The sequence below is a fragment of the Setaria viridis genome, chromosome 3 (assembly GCF_005286985.2).
Source record: "Setaria viridis chromosome 3, Setaria_viridis_v4.0, whole genome shotgun sequence".
NCBI classification, from domain to species: domain Eukaryota; kingdom Viridiplantae; phylum Streptophyta; class Magnoliopsida; order Poales; family Poaceae; genus Setaria; species Setaria viridis.
In genome coordinates, this window is record NC_048265.2 from 21,695,425 (window position 1) to 21,709,584 (window position 14,160).

Here is a 14,160-nt window from a genome sequence, read left to right on the forward strand (position 1 = left end):
ACTTGAAAGAGAATGGATTTTATTGCTCCACCATTAAGATATGCTTTAGGACTGAGTGTGACTTTGATAACGCACGCGTCTTTTCCTCCAATAATAAATATAAAAGCCCATCTAGATTTGTTAAGCCAAATATATTTACGTTATTTTTGCCAAATATCTTTATCTTTAGTTAACAAATTTAATTGCCAACCAGGTTAATAACTAGGATATCTATTAAAATTAGTACATATGATGACAACGTGGATGTGCTCTCCTAACTCCTAATGTAAGCCATTTTCAATTTTTTTTTGGGAACGTCAGCCATGTTCATATTAATCCTAAAGCATATGCCGTTTTAGTGTCACCATTTCTTTCACGATGTACATGAGTAAAAATGAAGTGCAACAAAATCATTTGATCTGTTCGTGTTCGTTATTGTGTACCACTGACATTCAAATCGGAGGAGCTTAATTTATGCGAGGAAAATGTACATAAGCTCATGGTTCATGGTTGTTCTTGAAGTTTTGTTCTCACAGGATCCCAAAAAGGCAAAACTGGGACGTCAAGATAAGATGCTGACGTAGATATCCACAATACTGATGGAGATTTGCAATATGCTTTCTTGGGGATTATTAGTCTTTAATTACAGGGCGTGGTGCGGGCCCAGGTATTTGGATTCTGATGCTGGAGCACCATAGAAAACGTTGGATTCCTTTGGCTCAATTCAGCGGCCGAAAAAGGCACATATTGTGAACATCGTGACCGAACATCTCATTCATCAGGATACGTTTTCGAATAATTTCTGTACAAGTGATGCTGTTTTCCGACCATTACCGTATTTAAATTTGATTTTCTTTTTAATTTTTTTTATGTTGTTGTTTTTACTGAATAGTTAAATAGTGAAATTGGTAAAATATGCGAGATCGACCGACAATCGTTTCCGTATAAATAATATCACTATTGATTATTTCCAATCGTTTTCGTCCCAGCAACACGACGGCAATAAAAGAAGATCAGATCAGCGGGAACGTAACTGGAGATGAAAAAAAAATATCTGAAAATGACACTATTCCGTCACTTGAAGACTAGAGACTCGTTTCGACTTACTTAGTCTCTGAGGTTTAACCGTTTATCAAAAATTAACAACCACAAGAAATTCTCACATGCAATATTTGGCTTGTTTTTGGAGCCGTACGTGTAGCGCCGTACAACCTGCAATCAAGGATTGAACGAAATCGCTCTCGATCAGCAGCCGTCGCGGTTTCTGGTCGATCGGTACTCCATGCCCGTTATGATTTTCTTAATCCGATGGCCGGAGACGAGACCCAATCATCAGAGCATCCACGAGAAGCAAAGCCGCAGCTAATCCCTGGATCGTCATCCTCATCTCCGGTCTCTTGGACGGATCCATATAATACTATAATAATTGCATGATTGATAGAGCTGCTGCGCTACGTTGTCTGACCTGCCTCGATCTGGTGCAAGTGATGCACGCACATCGCACGTGTAGCGAACTCATCGCCAGCATCCGAGCCGCATATGCCAAAAAAAAAAGTCAAAATATTTCTTCTCAGTCCTCGCTTCATCTGTGTCCACTGCCCAGCGATCTTCTGGCGTGGACTCGACCTGGCAAAAAAAAAACTATATATATAAAATGAGGGAGAAGGAATATTAGGTACGGTGGGCGTCGGCCATGAGCCCCCTTGATTGCCTGATGGCGCCACGTCGTTTTCAGGAACCCTAACTGAACATTAACTGAAATATGCGAGTGCTACAAATTTGAGCAGCCGCAAACTTCCGGTTTGCTTGCGTGGCGGACCAAGCTAGCATGCACGAGTACAAACGCTGCGGCTTGATTGCTTATGACGTGCAAAAGATGCAAAAGACGTAACGTACTTCACCCATCACCCCGTCAATTGCTTGCTTTAGTTTTTACTACACGACCAAATGTTTCAAACAAAAGTTTTGTCACACCAATTCAGTGCACTGCATACAATCTTAAAGATTCAATTTACTGTACATGTCCATATCCATTTAGCACTGGGACCTTTTTCTATATAATTACGGGTTAATTTACCACTTGCCATAGAGATTAATGTTGTGTGATGTCGAGAACATACGGGCAAATTAACTCAGTGAGAAGCAGAGAGAGCAGATTTGGAAAGTGCGACCATTATTTGACCAGTTGTGGCACTTCCTAATGTAAGCTCTCAGACCCAAATCATCAAACATCTGCATCCTCCTACCGCACAACGGTATCATGAAAACATAGCATGCTCTGTACAATTGCTCTTGTCAGATGGAGCAAATTTTCTATGAAAAGACATTAGAGTAGCATTAGCAATTTCTTGTGTTTTTCTTTGTTTACAATGTCAATACGTGCACTGCCAACGGATGCCGTGCCAGCTCGATGCCGTCCCGGGCGTCACAGCAGGCGAGCCGAGCGCATGGTGACACGGATCGGACGGTAGCATCGGTTAACCGCACTCGGCAGGGATGCGGCAGAAGCCTTTCCTCTCTATAGCACGTACTACCAACCCACCAACCACGCAAGGCACAGGACGCGTACAGCAGGAACAGGAACTGCAGCTGCTGCTCTAGTAGCGTGTGCCGCACTGCCGCGGCCGGAGGAGGCCTGAGGCCACGCTACACCCCGCGCACTGCAACGCACGGACCACGGCGCCAACCCCGCGAGCCTGCCCCGGAAGTCATCCCGTGGCGTCGCACCATCCGGCCGTTGGCGGACTCCGCGAGCATCGAGACCGAGCGGGCCGTTGGTGTCGTCGCGACCCGGGGGAGCAGGCAGGCCAACAGGGGACGCTCGGCTTCAATGTGCGTCCGAATCGGGGAACCGCGCTCCCCCGGGCGGCACACCCGAGGCACCACGGGCACGGGGGACGACGCCGACGCGCGCGCGGGCGCGGCTTGCCTCGTCGGGGGTTGGTGCCTGGCGCGGCGCGCGCGTGCTCTATACCATTGCCGTCACACTGCAGTAACAGATCCGTTAGAATGACAGTTGAAAATACAATAATACCCCTAGCCTCTCATCACTGTTGTTCTTCTCTGACCTGAGGCAGAGGTGCCCGCAGGCCGGCCGCGCCGCATCCTCCACGCGCCGCCGCAGGCCTCCTCCTCGGAGCAATGCCGCAACCCAGCCCACCGCCACGGGTGCCGCCCGCCGCCGAGTGCCACCTCGCCCATGGCCGCCGCGCGCTCGAGGTGCGGCACGGCCGCCCCGCTGCGTACGACACCACGGCAGTGCGCGACCCCGCGCGGAGGAGGCAACCGGCGGCAGCGCGCCTCGAGCAGGGTGCGCGGAGGAGGCGGTCGGTGCTGGCAGCTGGCGCCCGCGGCCCCCTCGGCGCCCGTCCCGCCAGTGCGCGAGGCCGGCGCCTGCGGGCCCATCGGCGCTCCTCCTGCCGCGCACGAGAGGCCAGCTCGGGCTCCACGCAACGGCGGTGCTCTGGTGGACGGTGGATGACGCGGACCTCCTGGTGGTCTTAGTCTACATCGGGGTGCTCCAGCTGCGGCGAATCGGCGAGGAGGAGGGTGTTGAGCGCGGCGCGGAGCCTCAGCGCGACGGCCTCGTTGCAACGCGTCTTGCTCACGGCGGCCGCCTGCCAGAGCCCCTCCTCGAGCTCTGCGGCTTGGCCATGGCCGGAGGCGGCGCACGGGTGGGTGAGGGGAAGGCCGGTGGCGGCGCACGGGTGGCTGGAGTAGCGCCACCGCGTGGGGGAGGTGGCGGGGCGGCGGCCGGGAGCAGCTCAGCAGCGGCGTGCCTCGGCTTGGTCGAGGAAGAGGAAAGGAGAATCGACGGCGGCGCCCCGGCTTGGTCCGAGGAAGAGGAAAGGGGAATTTTTTTTTCCCTCCCACCCACTGACGCGCGGGGCCCACAGCGGCATCCAGCACAAGTAACGGCTGAAACTAACGGAATGGCACAGAAGGGACGGAAAAATAGATCCGATGGCATTGAAGGGATGACTGTATTTTCGATAGAATTCTTTCGGGAAATGAGTGCGCGCACGGGGCATGCCCGGGTCGCAACGGCTAGTCGGTTCAAACCTAACCTACCACCCTGCGGGGCTCGGCTCTGGCGCCACCACCGGCAGGCGGCAGCTAGCAGAGCAGAGCCCACTAGAGACAGACAGACAGGCCACGGCGGATGGGAGCGCCTTTTCCTGCAGGGGAAAAGGTGACTCCCGTGCGATGCGAGTGCGACGCCGCTGGCCCTCCGCGTGCCGGTTGTTGTCGTTAACCTACCTACCCGCTGGTGAGGGAGATCGAGAGCTGGGTGACGGTGATTTCCGCGACGCTGTCCGATAGTGCTGCCTGAGTCCAACTCCAACGGCTACTGCGTGCAGTCAGCAGGGAACCGGCTATTTTTCTGCTGCAAGCCAAAGCCAAGTTTGATGCCCTGCAGACCTGGACTATTTACTCCGGCTACAGCCTGACGGTCCGACAAGCTAGCTAGGCTCCGTTTTGGAGGTTCGGAAACGATGCGCTAAACTTTAGCAGGATCATATCGGATGTTCGGATGCTAATTAGGATCACTAAATATGAGCTAATTACATAATTAATTGCACAGATGGAGTATAATTCGCGAGACGAATCTATTAAGCCTAATTAGTCCATAATTTGACAATCTATTAATTAGCCTTAATAGATTCATCTCGCGAATTAGACTCCATCTGTGCAATTAGTTTTGTAATTAGACTATGTTTAATACTTCTTATTAGTATCCAAACATCCAATGTGACAGGTGCTAAAGTTTAGCAGGGTGTTTGGATACACCCTGCAGCTTCAGTTCGACCGGTTTGTCTACTGTGGAGGATTGGAGATGCAGTAGTGCGTGTTCAAGTTCTCCTAATTACTAGCAGGTTAGCGTCAAAAAGATTCAGGTCTTGTTTAGTTACCCCAAAATCTCAACTTTGGCACTATGCAAAAAGAAGATTCCCCATTACACAAAACTTACGGTACATGCATGGAGTACTGAATGTAGACGAAATCAAAAACTAATTGCACAGTTTGGTTGTACTTTGCGAGATGAATCTTTTGAGCCTAATTAGTCAATATTTGAAAAATAATTCACAAATACAAACGAAACAAATACAAACGAAACGGTACAGTATGCTACGGTACTGGCGCAGTGATTTTGGTTGTCCAAAATGGGGCCCTCAACTTGATTCACTTCCTTTGGACTCGCTACAGTTGCCGCCGTACTACGGAATACTACTACCACTCTAGCAGCAAGGAAAGGATTCTTTTTTTTTTCGAGGAGCAAAGAAAGTATTCGATGGTGGTGCTTTTTCGTTTTTTTTTCTTGGGCCGTTGGGCGGACGGTGCTTCTTTCGTTGACTAGCGTTAGTATATTCGAGAGGCAGAGCACCATGCGAAACTGTGTCATGGCGTTTCAAAATTCCACAAAGAAAGGAAATGAAACTTCATACACTCTTTCCCTCAGCAAAAAAAAAAAGAAAACGAAAGGAAAGCATGGGCGCTTCTTGCACGAATGCTCCATGACCCGACATATGGAGACCTACATGAACGCTCGATGCCGTGGCACTTTAAACACCTTGCTTCTTTCTTCGATGCCTTTTTCGACCCCCAACTACATTGTGCACGCCCTAGACTCGAGCAAGCACGCACGAACCGGGAACGTAAGGATTAGCAGTGTAGGGCAACGATGATTTCAGCAGGCGGCACACGGTGCGCCTTGAATTGGAAAGACGGTACCAGGCCCTCTTTATGTCAACCGTGTCCTTGCAAACCACACCGACTTTCCGAGCCGCCCCCGCGTGGTACAAGACACGCACGGCACATGGCTGTGCTGTTTTCCCTTGGAGTCGAAGGCTCGCAACAGCTTTGACCCAACCGGGGCCTGTGCAAAGATGCTTTACACCATTACACTACTCCTACCCCTACGCGCGTGTACGAGCATTCGTACGAGGGAAGAAACGTGAGGACGGCCGGGCGGAAGGTAAAAAGGCAACTGGCGACGAAGGAGGTCCGAGAAGGTGGAAAGGCCATGCCGGGACGGCAAGTCCTCTCGGCAAGTCGCTTGCCTGCCGCCGAGTCGGCACGGCCCGGAGTGGGGCGAGCGATGGGCGATGGAACTGCAAGGAAAAAAAAAACAGAGAGAACGAGCGGTTCTTGGAAGGGTGTGTGGTCGTGTGGGCGGCCGCGCGGGCCAGCCCACCAGCCTGTGGTCGGCTGGAAAGCGAGAGAGCTGCTGCTGCTCGAAAGGTACGTGTGGTCCGGCCCAACAACGACCAGCGCGCGGCCGGCCGTTCCATTCCCGTTCCATCCCTGTGTGCCCGCTCGCTATCAATTCCTCCAGCCAGGGCCAACCAACTGAACCAAGGACGGACGGGCGGCGGCGGCGGCGAAGAAATGCGTGCTCCACATCTCTCCGCGTTTTGGTCGCGTTGGTCGGTGCGGGACGATCATCCGGTATTCCGGTGGTCCGCCACTGCCTCGTGTTTCTGGAAGGCCGGATCGGGCGCGAGAGGGGCCGGCGGTACACGCAGACGCAGCTTTATGGACCAGCTTTTACGCCCTTTTTGTTTATGCTGAAACCGCCGCTCCAGGAAAAAGGACGCGGTCCAGCAGTCCAGGAGCAAGAACGTGAGGCGCGGCTGCGGAGAAAGGTCGCGTACGTGAGCCGGAGGAAGGGAGGGGTGTCCTCTCATCCTCTGGGGGGCTGGGGGTGTGGACCAAGTTTCTGGTAGAAATAGCCCACCCGGACGGTGAAATTTGGACCGGTGACTCGGTAAGGTGCTAAAGATTTCAGAGGGCAGTTGCGGCAGTTAACATTTTGGGTGCGAATCCTTCCTTGGCCGTGCCGTGCGTAGAGCGGCAATAGACCACGCAGCGAGACCGCAGATAGGTCAAGAGGGGGAGATGTGCGGAGCAAGGACGGCGCCTCACAAAGATCTACTGGTTCAATGTCAATGCAGGAGAATTTTACTCCTGCATGGTGGCACTCGAATTTCAACAATGCACTGACCCACAAGCCACGGGAAAGGAAGCAAGTTCAGAAACCATGATGCCGCGCACACAATTTGGGCCAACCAGGCTTCTGGGCTTCACTCGGTCCAAGTAGCCGCGAGAGGGGGAGGAACCGAGGAACTTTCAGTAAAGGCGAGCGTAGAAAAAGTGAAAAAGTGAACATGCAAAAGGAACGCCTCAACGAAACTATACAGCATGATTTTTTTTTCTATTTACCAAGCTATATGCTCCTGTATGGTATTAAAGCTTCAGTGATTCGTTCGTGATTTCTGTTCATAGCTGGAAGGATTTCCTCAGCGCAGCAAACGCGACTATAAATATCGGGGAGACGAGGAAGAGCATGTAAGGGATGATCTGGTCGAATCCCACCTCGGGCTCGTCCAGGCTCGCGTAGTAGTTCTTCTGCCCGCTAAACTTTGTGAAGTACGTCTCGTAGCCTGTGCTCTTGGGCACCGGCGTGCTGTTCACCTTCATGAAGTCCATCGCCTTAAGATGGTCAGAAAGGGAAACATGTCAGTCAAGTGACCATAGAAGATATTGCTCAAAGGACATCGCATCAGCTTATCATGCATAATAAGCTTACAGTTTGCTCGGATTCTACTTTACTGGAGCGAGGAAGGAATAGCTAAAGACTTCGAGACTCACCTGAAAGCTGAACACAAACATGTTTGCCTTCTTGCTAATCTCACTATTCGGGTGGTTTTTGAGTTTGCTATACATGCTCATTGCTTCCTTGGACCTGTAAAAGTAGGGTGTCCATGAAGTACATGTGCAACATGAAGGGAACCACAGATAGCAAACTGCCGCCAGGTTAGTGTCCCGAATTGGGAACAGGCTAGTTTAATACACTAAGCATTGTGCAAGCCGATGATACTCTGAATCAAACTGCAATTTAGTTATATTTTATGCTTACAAGTAACCACACGGGCATTTTGCACAAATGAACATGGAAACATGCAGACATTTATAAATATGATATCTTTTCAAATCCAAAAGGGAAATCCAGTGTTATTCAGCATGTAAGCATGAAATGTAGCTTTCATCAAGGGATTAGGAAATTTCCGTTCATTTGTATCTTAGCAGGAAAAACATAAAACTTGATGAATAGAGCACTGCAGGGTAAGGACATAAGAAGCAGAAAACAAAGGGAACTACCTGCAGAGTGAATCGAGACAGATGGACCATTGCAAAGCAGCCCTTCCATGAAGTTCAGTCTGCACTTAACTTAATGAGCAAACAAATATATAGTAGGAACTGAGAAGGGCACAGCAATAAACAATGGCAAGGCAGGATACTTGCAAACTAGAATGCACAGATAGCATGAGAAAGAAAACAGCCAAAATTCTGTACATGAGTTTAATAGGACAACCATTAATCCATTATATAGCATATTGTTTATACATCATCAAGGTGCACTATAACAATGTAGAAAATACACAACTCTTTTGTTCTTTCAATGTTCAGCTATTTTACAAAATTAGGAGCTCAGCATCTGAAGCAATTTAATCAAGGGTTGTGCTTTGAGGCTAGGTTCAATTGCTACATTATTGTCATAATAATATCTAAAGAGTGAAGTAATTGAAAGGAGAAACACAGAACCAAAAGCAGCTGAACAGATCTGCCTAAAGTAGCAATATAGTAGTTGGTGAATGATAGAAAACATGGCTTCCTGAGTTTAGGAAATATCCGAAAACGGTTTTGGTAAACTATAACACAAAAGTGCAGTTTATTTCTCTACCATGTTTGAGAAATAAATCACAGCTGCATAAAAGTATGTTAATTAAACATTCAACAGTAAAGTAATAGACTTCTCACCAAGACAAGGGTTCAGTTCAAAAGTTCATTTTCTCACCAGAATCCAACAATTCATCACTAATAACAGAAGAACCACAGACATATATCAAACCAATACATTTAATAACTTTTATTGAACATAATATCAGTCATGTAATGTAATACCTTAAAGTCCACAGCATCCATCACTTTTTCATAGTAAGGCAATGCTTGTTTAAGCCTTCCAGTATTCATCATCTCATCACCTTCCCTCAAGGCCTTCAGCATTAAAATTTTAGATCACATACCAAAGTCATGTGTACCATAGCATAGCATGAAAACTGCTCCAAGATGTTTCAAAAGTACTTGGTACAGAAAAGGATAACAAGTTTCAAACCAACATAATGGGAGTATCTGTAAATTAAACTAGCACTGTGGGACATTTATGCACATTTAATAAACTTGACAAACAACTTGGTACTATGCTGGCAACTAACTTCAAACCTTGCAGCCTATTTGGAAGGCTGGCATTTCACCAAAACAGTCCAATTCCTACTGGAGTCAGGAAATATTGCTGCGTTGCAAATGGAGCCTGATTGAGATATAGGAATGTAATTATCCTTACTGACAATGGTGGAGGGGTCAGGGTGGACCATGAGCTCCTCCTCTCTATTCTTTTTAAATATTAGTTAATTTTACTACTTAAATGTTAAGTATAAACTAATATAGCCCTCTTATTGTTTTACACCAAGGCTGACACTGCTTACAAAGCATTCTAATATTAACAAGAAATTGCTTCTCAATGTACCATGTTCATAGGCAATGCAGATAAGTACATGGAACATTTAAAAGATCATGTGTGGAGATCTAAAATCATACTAGAATTATCAGATACAGAATTGTAAAAATGATAAACTGTATAAGCAATATGCTGATCAAATTAGTAACTCCAGATATAGCACTGCAGAGCATCATTTGGTGCCAAACATATGTTAAGCTACACTTGAACTAATTATCTTTCCTTGTTAGCTTATGCTCTCATTCATTCTCTTTTAATTCTGATCCTTTCAAAAAAGGTTAAACATCTCTACCTGATATTAAAGTACGGTTGTTCCTTCCAACCGTCATGGTTGTTTCGCAAAAAAATTCCTCAACTTTTTCGTAATCAACCCGCAATCCTTGGAATGTCTTCACGATTTTGCAAAAAGGTCCCCAAACTTTACTGCAATTGACCCAAGATCCAGCCTTTGCTCCTATTCTTTTGTCCCGCCCACACAACGCGCTTGCCAGCGGCGGCACGGGACGCACGCCACCGCTCTATCGCTCGCGTGACCAACCCTCCCCGTGCTCACCACGCACTACTGCCGCTCACCCAGGACCTCACACCCCCCTCTTTATGACGTCCATTCCCTTCAGATCTGGAACGAATGCCTCCACATCTAGCAATTGGGGGCTCAATTTTGCACTTGATTGGAACGATTTGGAGTGGATTATAGAAGGGAGGTGGATGGAAACAGGAAGAAGAGGAGAACACACTCTTGCTTATGGCGGCCAGAGGCGCTATGGCCTAGCGCTAAAGCGAAGCCAACATATTAGGAACAAGTGAATAAGGACGTGAGAGCAAGTAAAGACCCGTAGTAACGCACGGGCATTTCTGCCAGTTTAAAATAAAATGAAATAGGAACAAATTTTCCTGAACCACAAGTAAAGCTCATGTTTAACACTACTGAAAAGTATGAATACAAAATAGAAGAAATCTGAATATTATTCCCTCACATGACATAGAAGTCCCATAAAAGTGCAAGCATTGAAGGGATAAGAAAGGTCAAGTTAAAATCACTGGAGTACTCAACTTATATGAAGTTATATTTCAATCAGTACCTCAATACATTCTGCTTTTGTCTTTGCATCGACTACCATGTTTTGCCGATTCCTATATGCAGCTATTAGCTCTTTGGTGCGCTTATCCTTGGCTGCCTTTTCTTCTGCACTTTGAGTCTCTCCACCAAGGCGAATGTTTCTTCCACCACCATACTAGAAGGAAAGGTAATGGGAAAATTAGATCTGAGCAAATGCAGCAGTACCATAGAGTATATCACGCTGTAATCAAGCTTCATCAAGAATGAATGAATGAATGATACATATCATAGAATGGCAACAGGTTCCAAAACATGTACTATATCAAGCTTCATCAAGTTGTTGTTAGTGTTGCGTTGTTTTTATTCTTCAATTATAATTCAACATAACAGCAAAGGAATTGTGCAGACTAGAAAATTTCTTTATCTGAAAGGAAGGAAAGATACAAATACAGCTTGTGAAATGCTACAAATATATCTTACCGCTTTTGAAATATTTTGTGGCCTTGGAAACATTCCCCATGATCTAACAGTGGGTCTGTAAACATCTTCATCTTCTTCTGGTTCGATAACAGTTGAGGGGGGTGCTTTGTCAACCTTGTCAGCTTCATTTGTTTCACTAGTTGATTGTGAATCCTCTGACTCCCTGTCATCTGCTGGTTGGATTCCTGTTGAGCCACGAGACTTCTCAAATTTGCTACGGTCTCCAATTATTATCTCCACCTCAGGAAAATCGTTATCTGTCAAAGGCTCAAAAGCTGGAGCCAGCCCAGGTGGTGGACCTTTATAACGCTTTTTCTCAAAAAAATCGAGGCCCAAAAAATCAGTCTCATCAAACTCGTACTCTCCCTTCTTGCCGAGCGTGACATCTTCACTAAGTAAGGCATTTTGACCTAAAAACAAAATAAGCATCATAAGAGTGTAATTGAAGAGGACCAAAATCTACTACTTCATAAAACAGATGTCATTATTGAAGTGGATCAAAATCTATTACTGTCATAAAAACATTTCCAATTGCCCATGTGCTAGATCCAATTCATTGTTTAGTGAAAAAGGCTATTGTAATGAGCATTAATAACATCAATCAAATATGATCATGATTCATGAGAGTATCCCTTATATTTCAAATGTGTATGGCAAATGCAATACAAAAATATATACTGCAAGCATGCATTATCTCAAACATATGTACGAATCTGAACCTCCCTAGGAGTGTCCGAGTGTGCTCCTTGCTTACCACGGAAAATAATACACCTCAACTGCTACACCTAGAATATATGATCCCCCTCACACCACCCCCAAGCCCCAATACCCCACAAAGCAAGTGACATTGATTCACTGAAAAGACTAATCATGTCTGTGATATGCTTAAAATAGCGTGTCAACAATCCAATGCTGATGAACTACAATTCTCAATTTCTCACGGATCAGAACCAGCCCGGAAATCACGACCCAGACTGGTCAGCCCTCTGTCAAGAACCAAGACACACCAGCTCAGAGCGGTGCTAGTATAATCTAAAACCGCAAGCATTTCCATCTGCCGCCAACCATTCCTCGGTTCTATTCATGGGATGTAATCAGCTCACCAAAATCCGGCGATCCTCCCAACAGCGGGGCCTCACCACCACCAGCGCGCGCTCCGGTCCCGTTGCCGTTCCGGTACTCCAGCGCCCGCTTGAAGGCCTCCTTGCTGCCGGACTCCCCGGCCGAAGCCTGCGGCTGCGACGGCGGCGGAGGAGGAGAAGGAGGCGTGGGAGTGGGAGGCGGGGCCGGCGACGGGCTCGGGCTGTCCCTTTCCTTCTTATAGGCGGCGGCGCGGGCGAACGCGAGCTTGATGGGGTCCGGCTTCTCCGTTCCCTCGGGCGGGGGCGGCGGGGGGGCGGGGGCGCACGGAGCGGGCGGACACGGGAGGCGTAGGAGCTTCTGAGATGACGGAGTGAGGGCCTTGGGCGCGGCCGCCGCGAGGGGTTTGCGGGCGGGAGCGGGAGGGAAGGGGAGGCGACGCGGGGCCGTGGAAGAGAAGATGGAAGATGCCGCACCCGCCGCCGCCGCGGCCATCGTTTTGGGGGCAGTCCCGGCGGGATAAGAGGTGATTGGTGGCGGCCGGCGACGGAAGGCGACAAGCCGAGTGTTTGTTATCCGTTGCACGCGCGGCAAGGGGGAGACCGGAGACCGGAGTGAGCTGCTGCTGGAGCGCGGCTGAGCAGATTTTTTGGGTCTTTTTTTTTCGAACAATATTGCGAGTTTCTACTGATACAGCAGAAACAATATAACAGTCATGGGCAGGAAAAGAAAAGTAAAATAAACGAGGCTCGCTCGATTAGATTGGAATGTCAACACCGGTAACCACTCAAATCGATACCTTCAAAACTTGATCGGTTGGATTGGAACATCAACACGACCATACCACTTCACTCGAAGAATGATGGCAGAACCGAAGTCTTACCACGGCGCTCACCAACATTCTCACACTCATGTAGTCATCGAAACTTCCACACGTGACCCCATGTCGATAGGGAACCAAGAGAAACAGATCGCAACGTACCGAGAAGGCCAGTGCCATGCGGAACCCATCGCCGTAGTGCCGCTGCAACACCACATTTCACCCAAAAGAGTGATACCACCAGATGCGGACCTCTCGCAGGCTGCCTCACAATCGTCACCGCAAAAACACAAACGCGCAAGGGTCTCGCCACACTCGTCGTTGGACTCTACCTCGCTCTCATCGCCTCGAAAAAAAATACCGCGTGCAGGGGCCTCGCAACGTCCGCCATATTACTCCATGCTGCGGATCCGTTTTCTTATGTCGCCATCAGAATGGCGAGCAATGTTGCCCCGCTCCCAAGGTCTCCATCAAACAGCCAAACCATCACCACAAGTCGACTTCTCCTCGTTGCTCCACCCGCGCACATAGCCTCCGCCACCGTGCCAGCATGCCAAAGAAGTCGCTTGTGCCGTCTTTCGAACGTTGTACCGCACCGGAGTAGCCCAGCAAGGCTGAGCAACCTACCGCAGTCCGCTGCAAGCCTAGCCGTCCCATGATGTCGTTGCTACAAACGCTGTCCTCCGACGCAGTCCCACGCTACACTAACAGTTGCCAAGCAATGCCAGCCGCCGCGGTCCGCTGCAAGCAGCCGAATCTAACAACCATGCGACAACCCCTGGTTGCCACCATAACTGCAATTACCTCCACGTGAGTTCGGCAATCCACGTTAAGCTTGCCATCCTACACCATGCCTCCTTGCCGCGCCTCAAGGTCGTCGCAGCGGGACAGCTGCCACCGACTGCAGCCTCCCATGACCATTGGCGTCACCAACAATGCCACAAGCTGAGTTGGGCCTCTAGAGACGCCGCCTCCAAGGAGGGGACGACGCCAGTGGCACCGCCGTCGCTCGTCCAGAATCTAGACACAGTTTTCACCTAGAGAACCCCGTGCAGCATGGATGGGGCTCCAATATAACGCCCCTAACGGGGAGAACGACGCCCTAGGGCGCCGCCGCCACTGCCACCAACAAGATTGTCGGCCAAGGCTTTCGCCCGGAGC

At 48.8% G+C, this 14,160-nt stretch overlaps 1 protein-coding gene and 1 long non-coding RNA gene across 2 annotated transcripts; both read right to left on the minus strand.

Moving 5' to 3' along the window:
* Nucleotides 1-2,200: 2,200 nt before the first annotated feature.
* LOC117848005 (uncharacterized) lies at nt 2,201-4,209 on the minus strand. The gene is made up of 2 exons (XR_011897816.1): nt 3,048-4,209; nt 2,201-2,966 (listed from the first exon to the last, which is right to left on the minus strand). It is a non-coding gene; the product is annotated as an uncharacterized lncRNA (long non-coding RNA).
* A 2,955-nt stretch (nt 4,210-7,164) lies between these two features.
* On the minus strand, nt 7,165-12,783 carry LOC117849837 (uncharacterized). The gene is made up of 7 exons (XM_034731540.2): nt 12,203-12,783; nt 11,100-11,509; nt 10,642-10,794; nt 8,947-9,039; nt 8,143-8,201; nt 7,633-7,726; nt 7,165-7,473 (listed from the first exon to the last, which is right to left on the minus strand). Exons 1-7 carry the CDS (start codon nt 12,672-12,674, stop codon nt 7,261-7,263), a joined length of 1,494 nt encoding a protein of 497 aa, XP_034587431.1. The 5' UTR covers nt 12,675-12,783; the 3' UTR covers nt 7,165-7,260.
* Nucleotides 12,784-14,160: the final 1,377 nt, after the last annotated feature.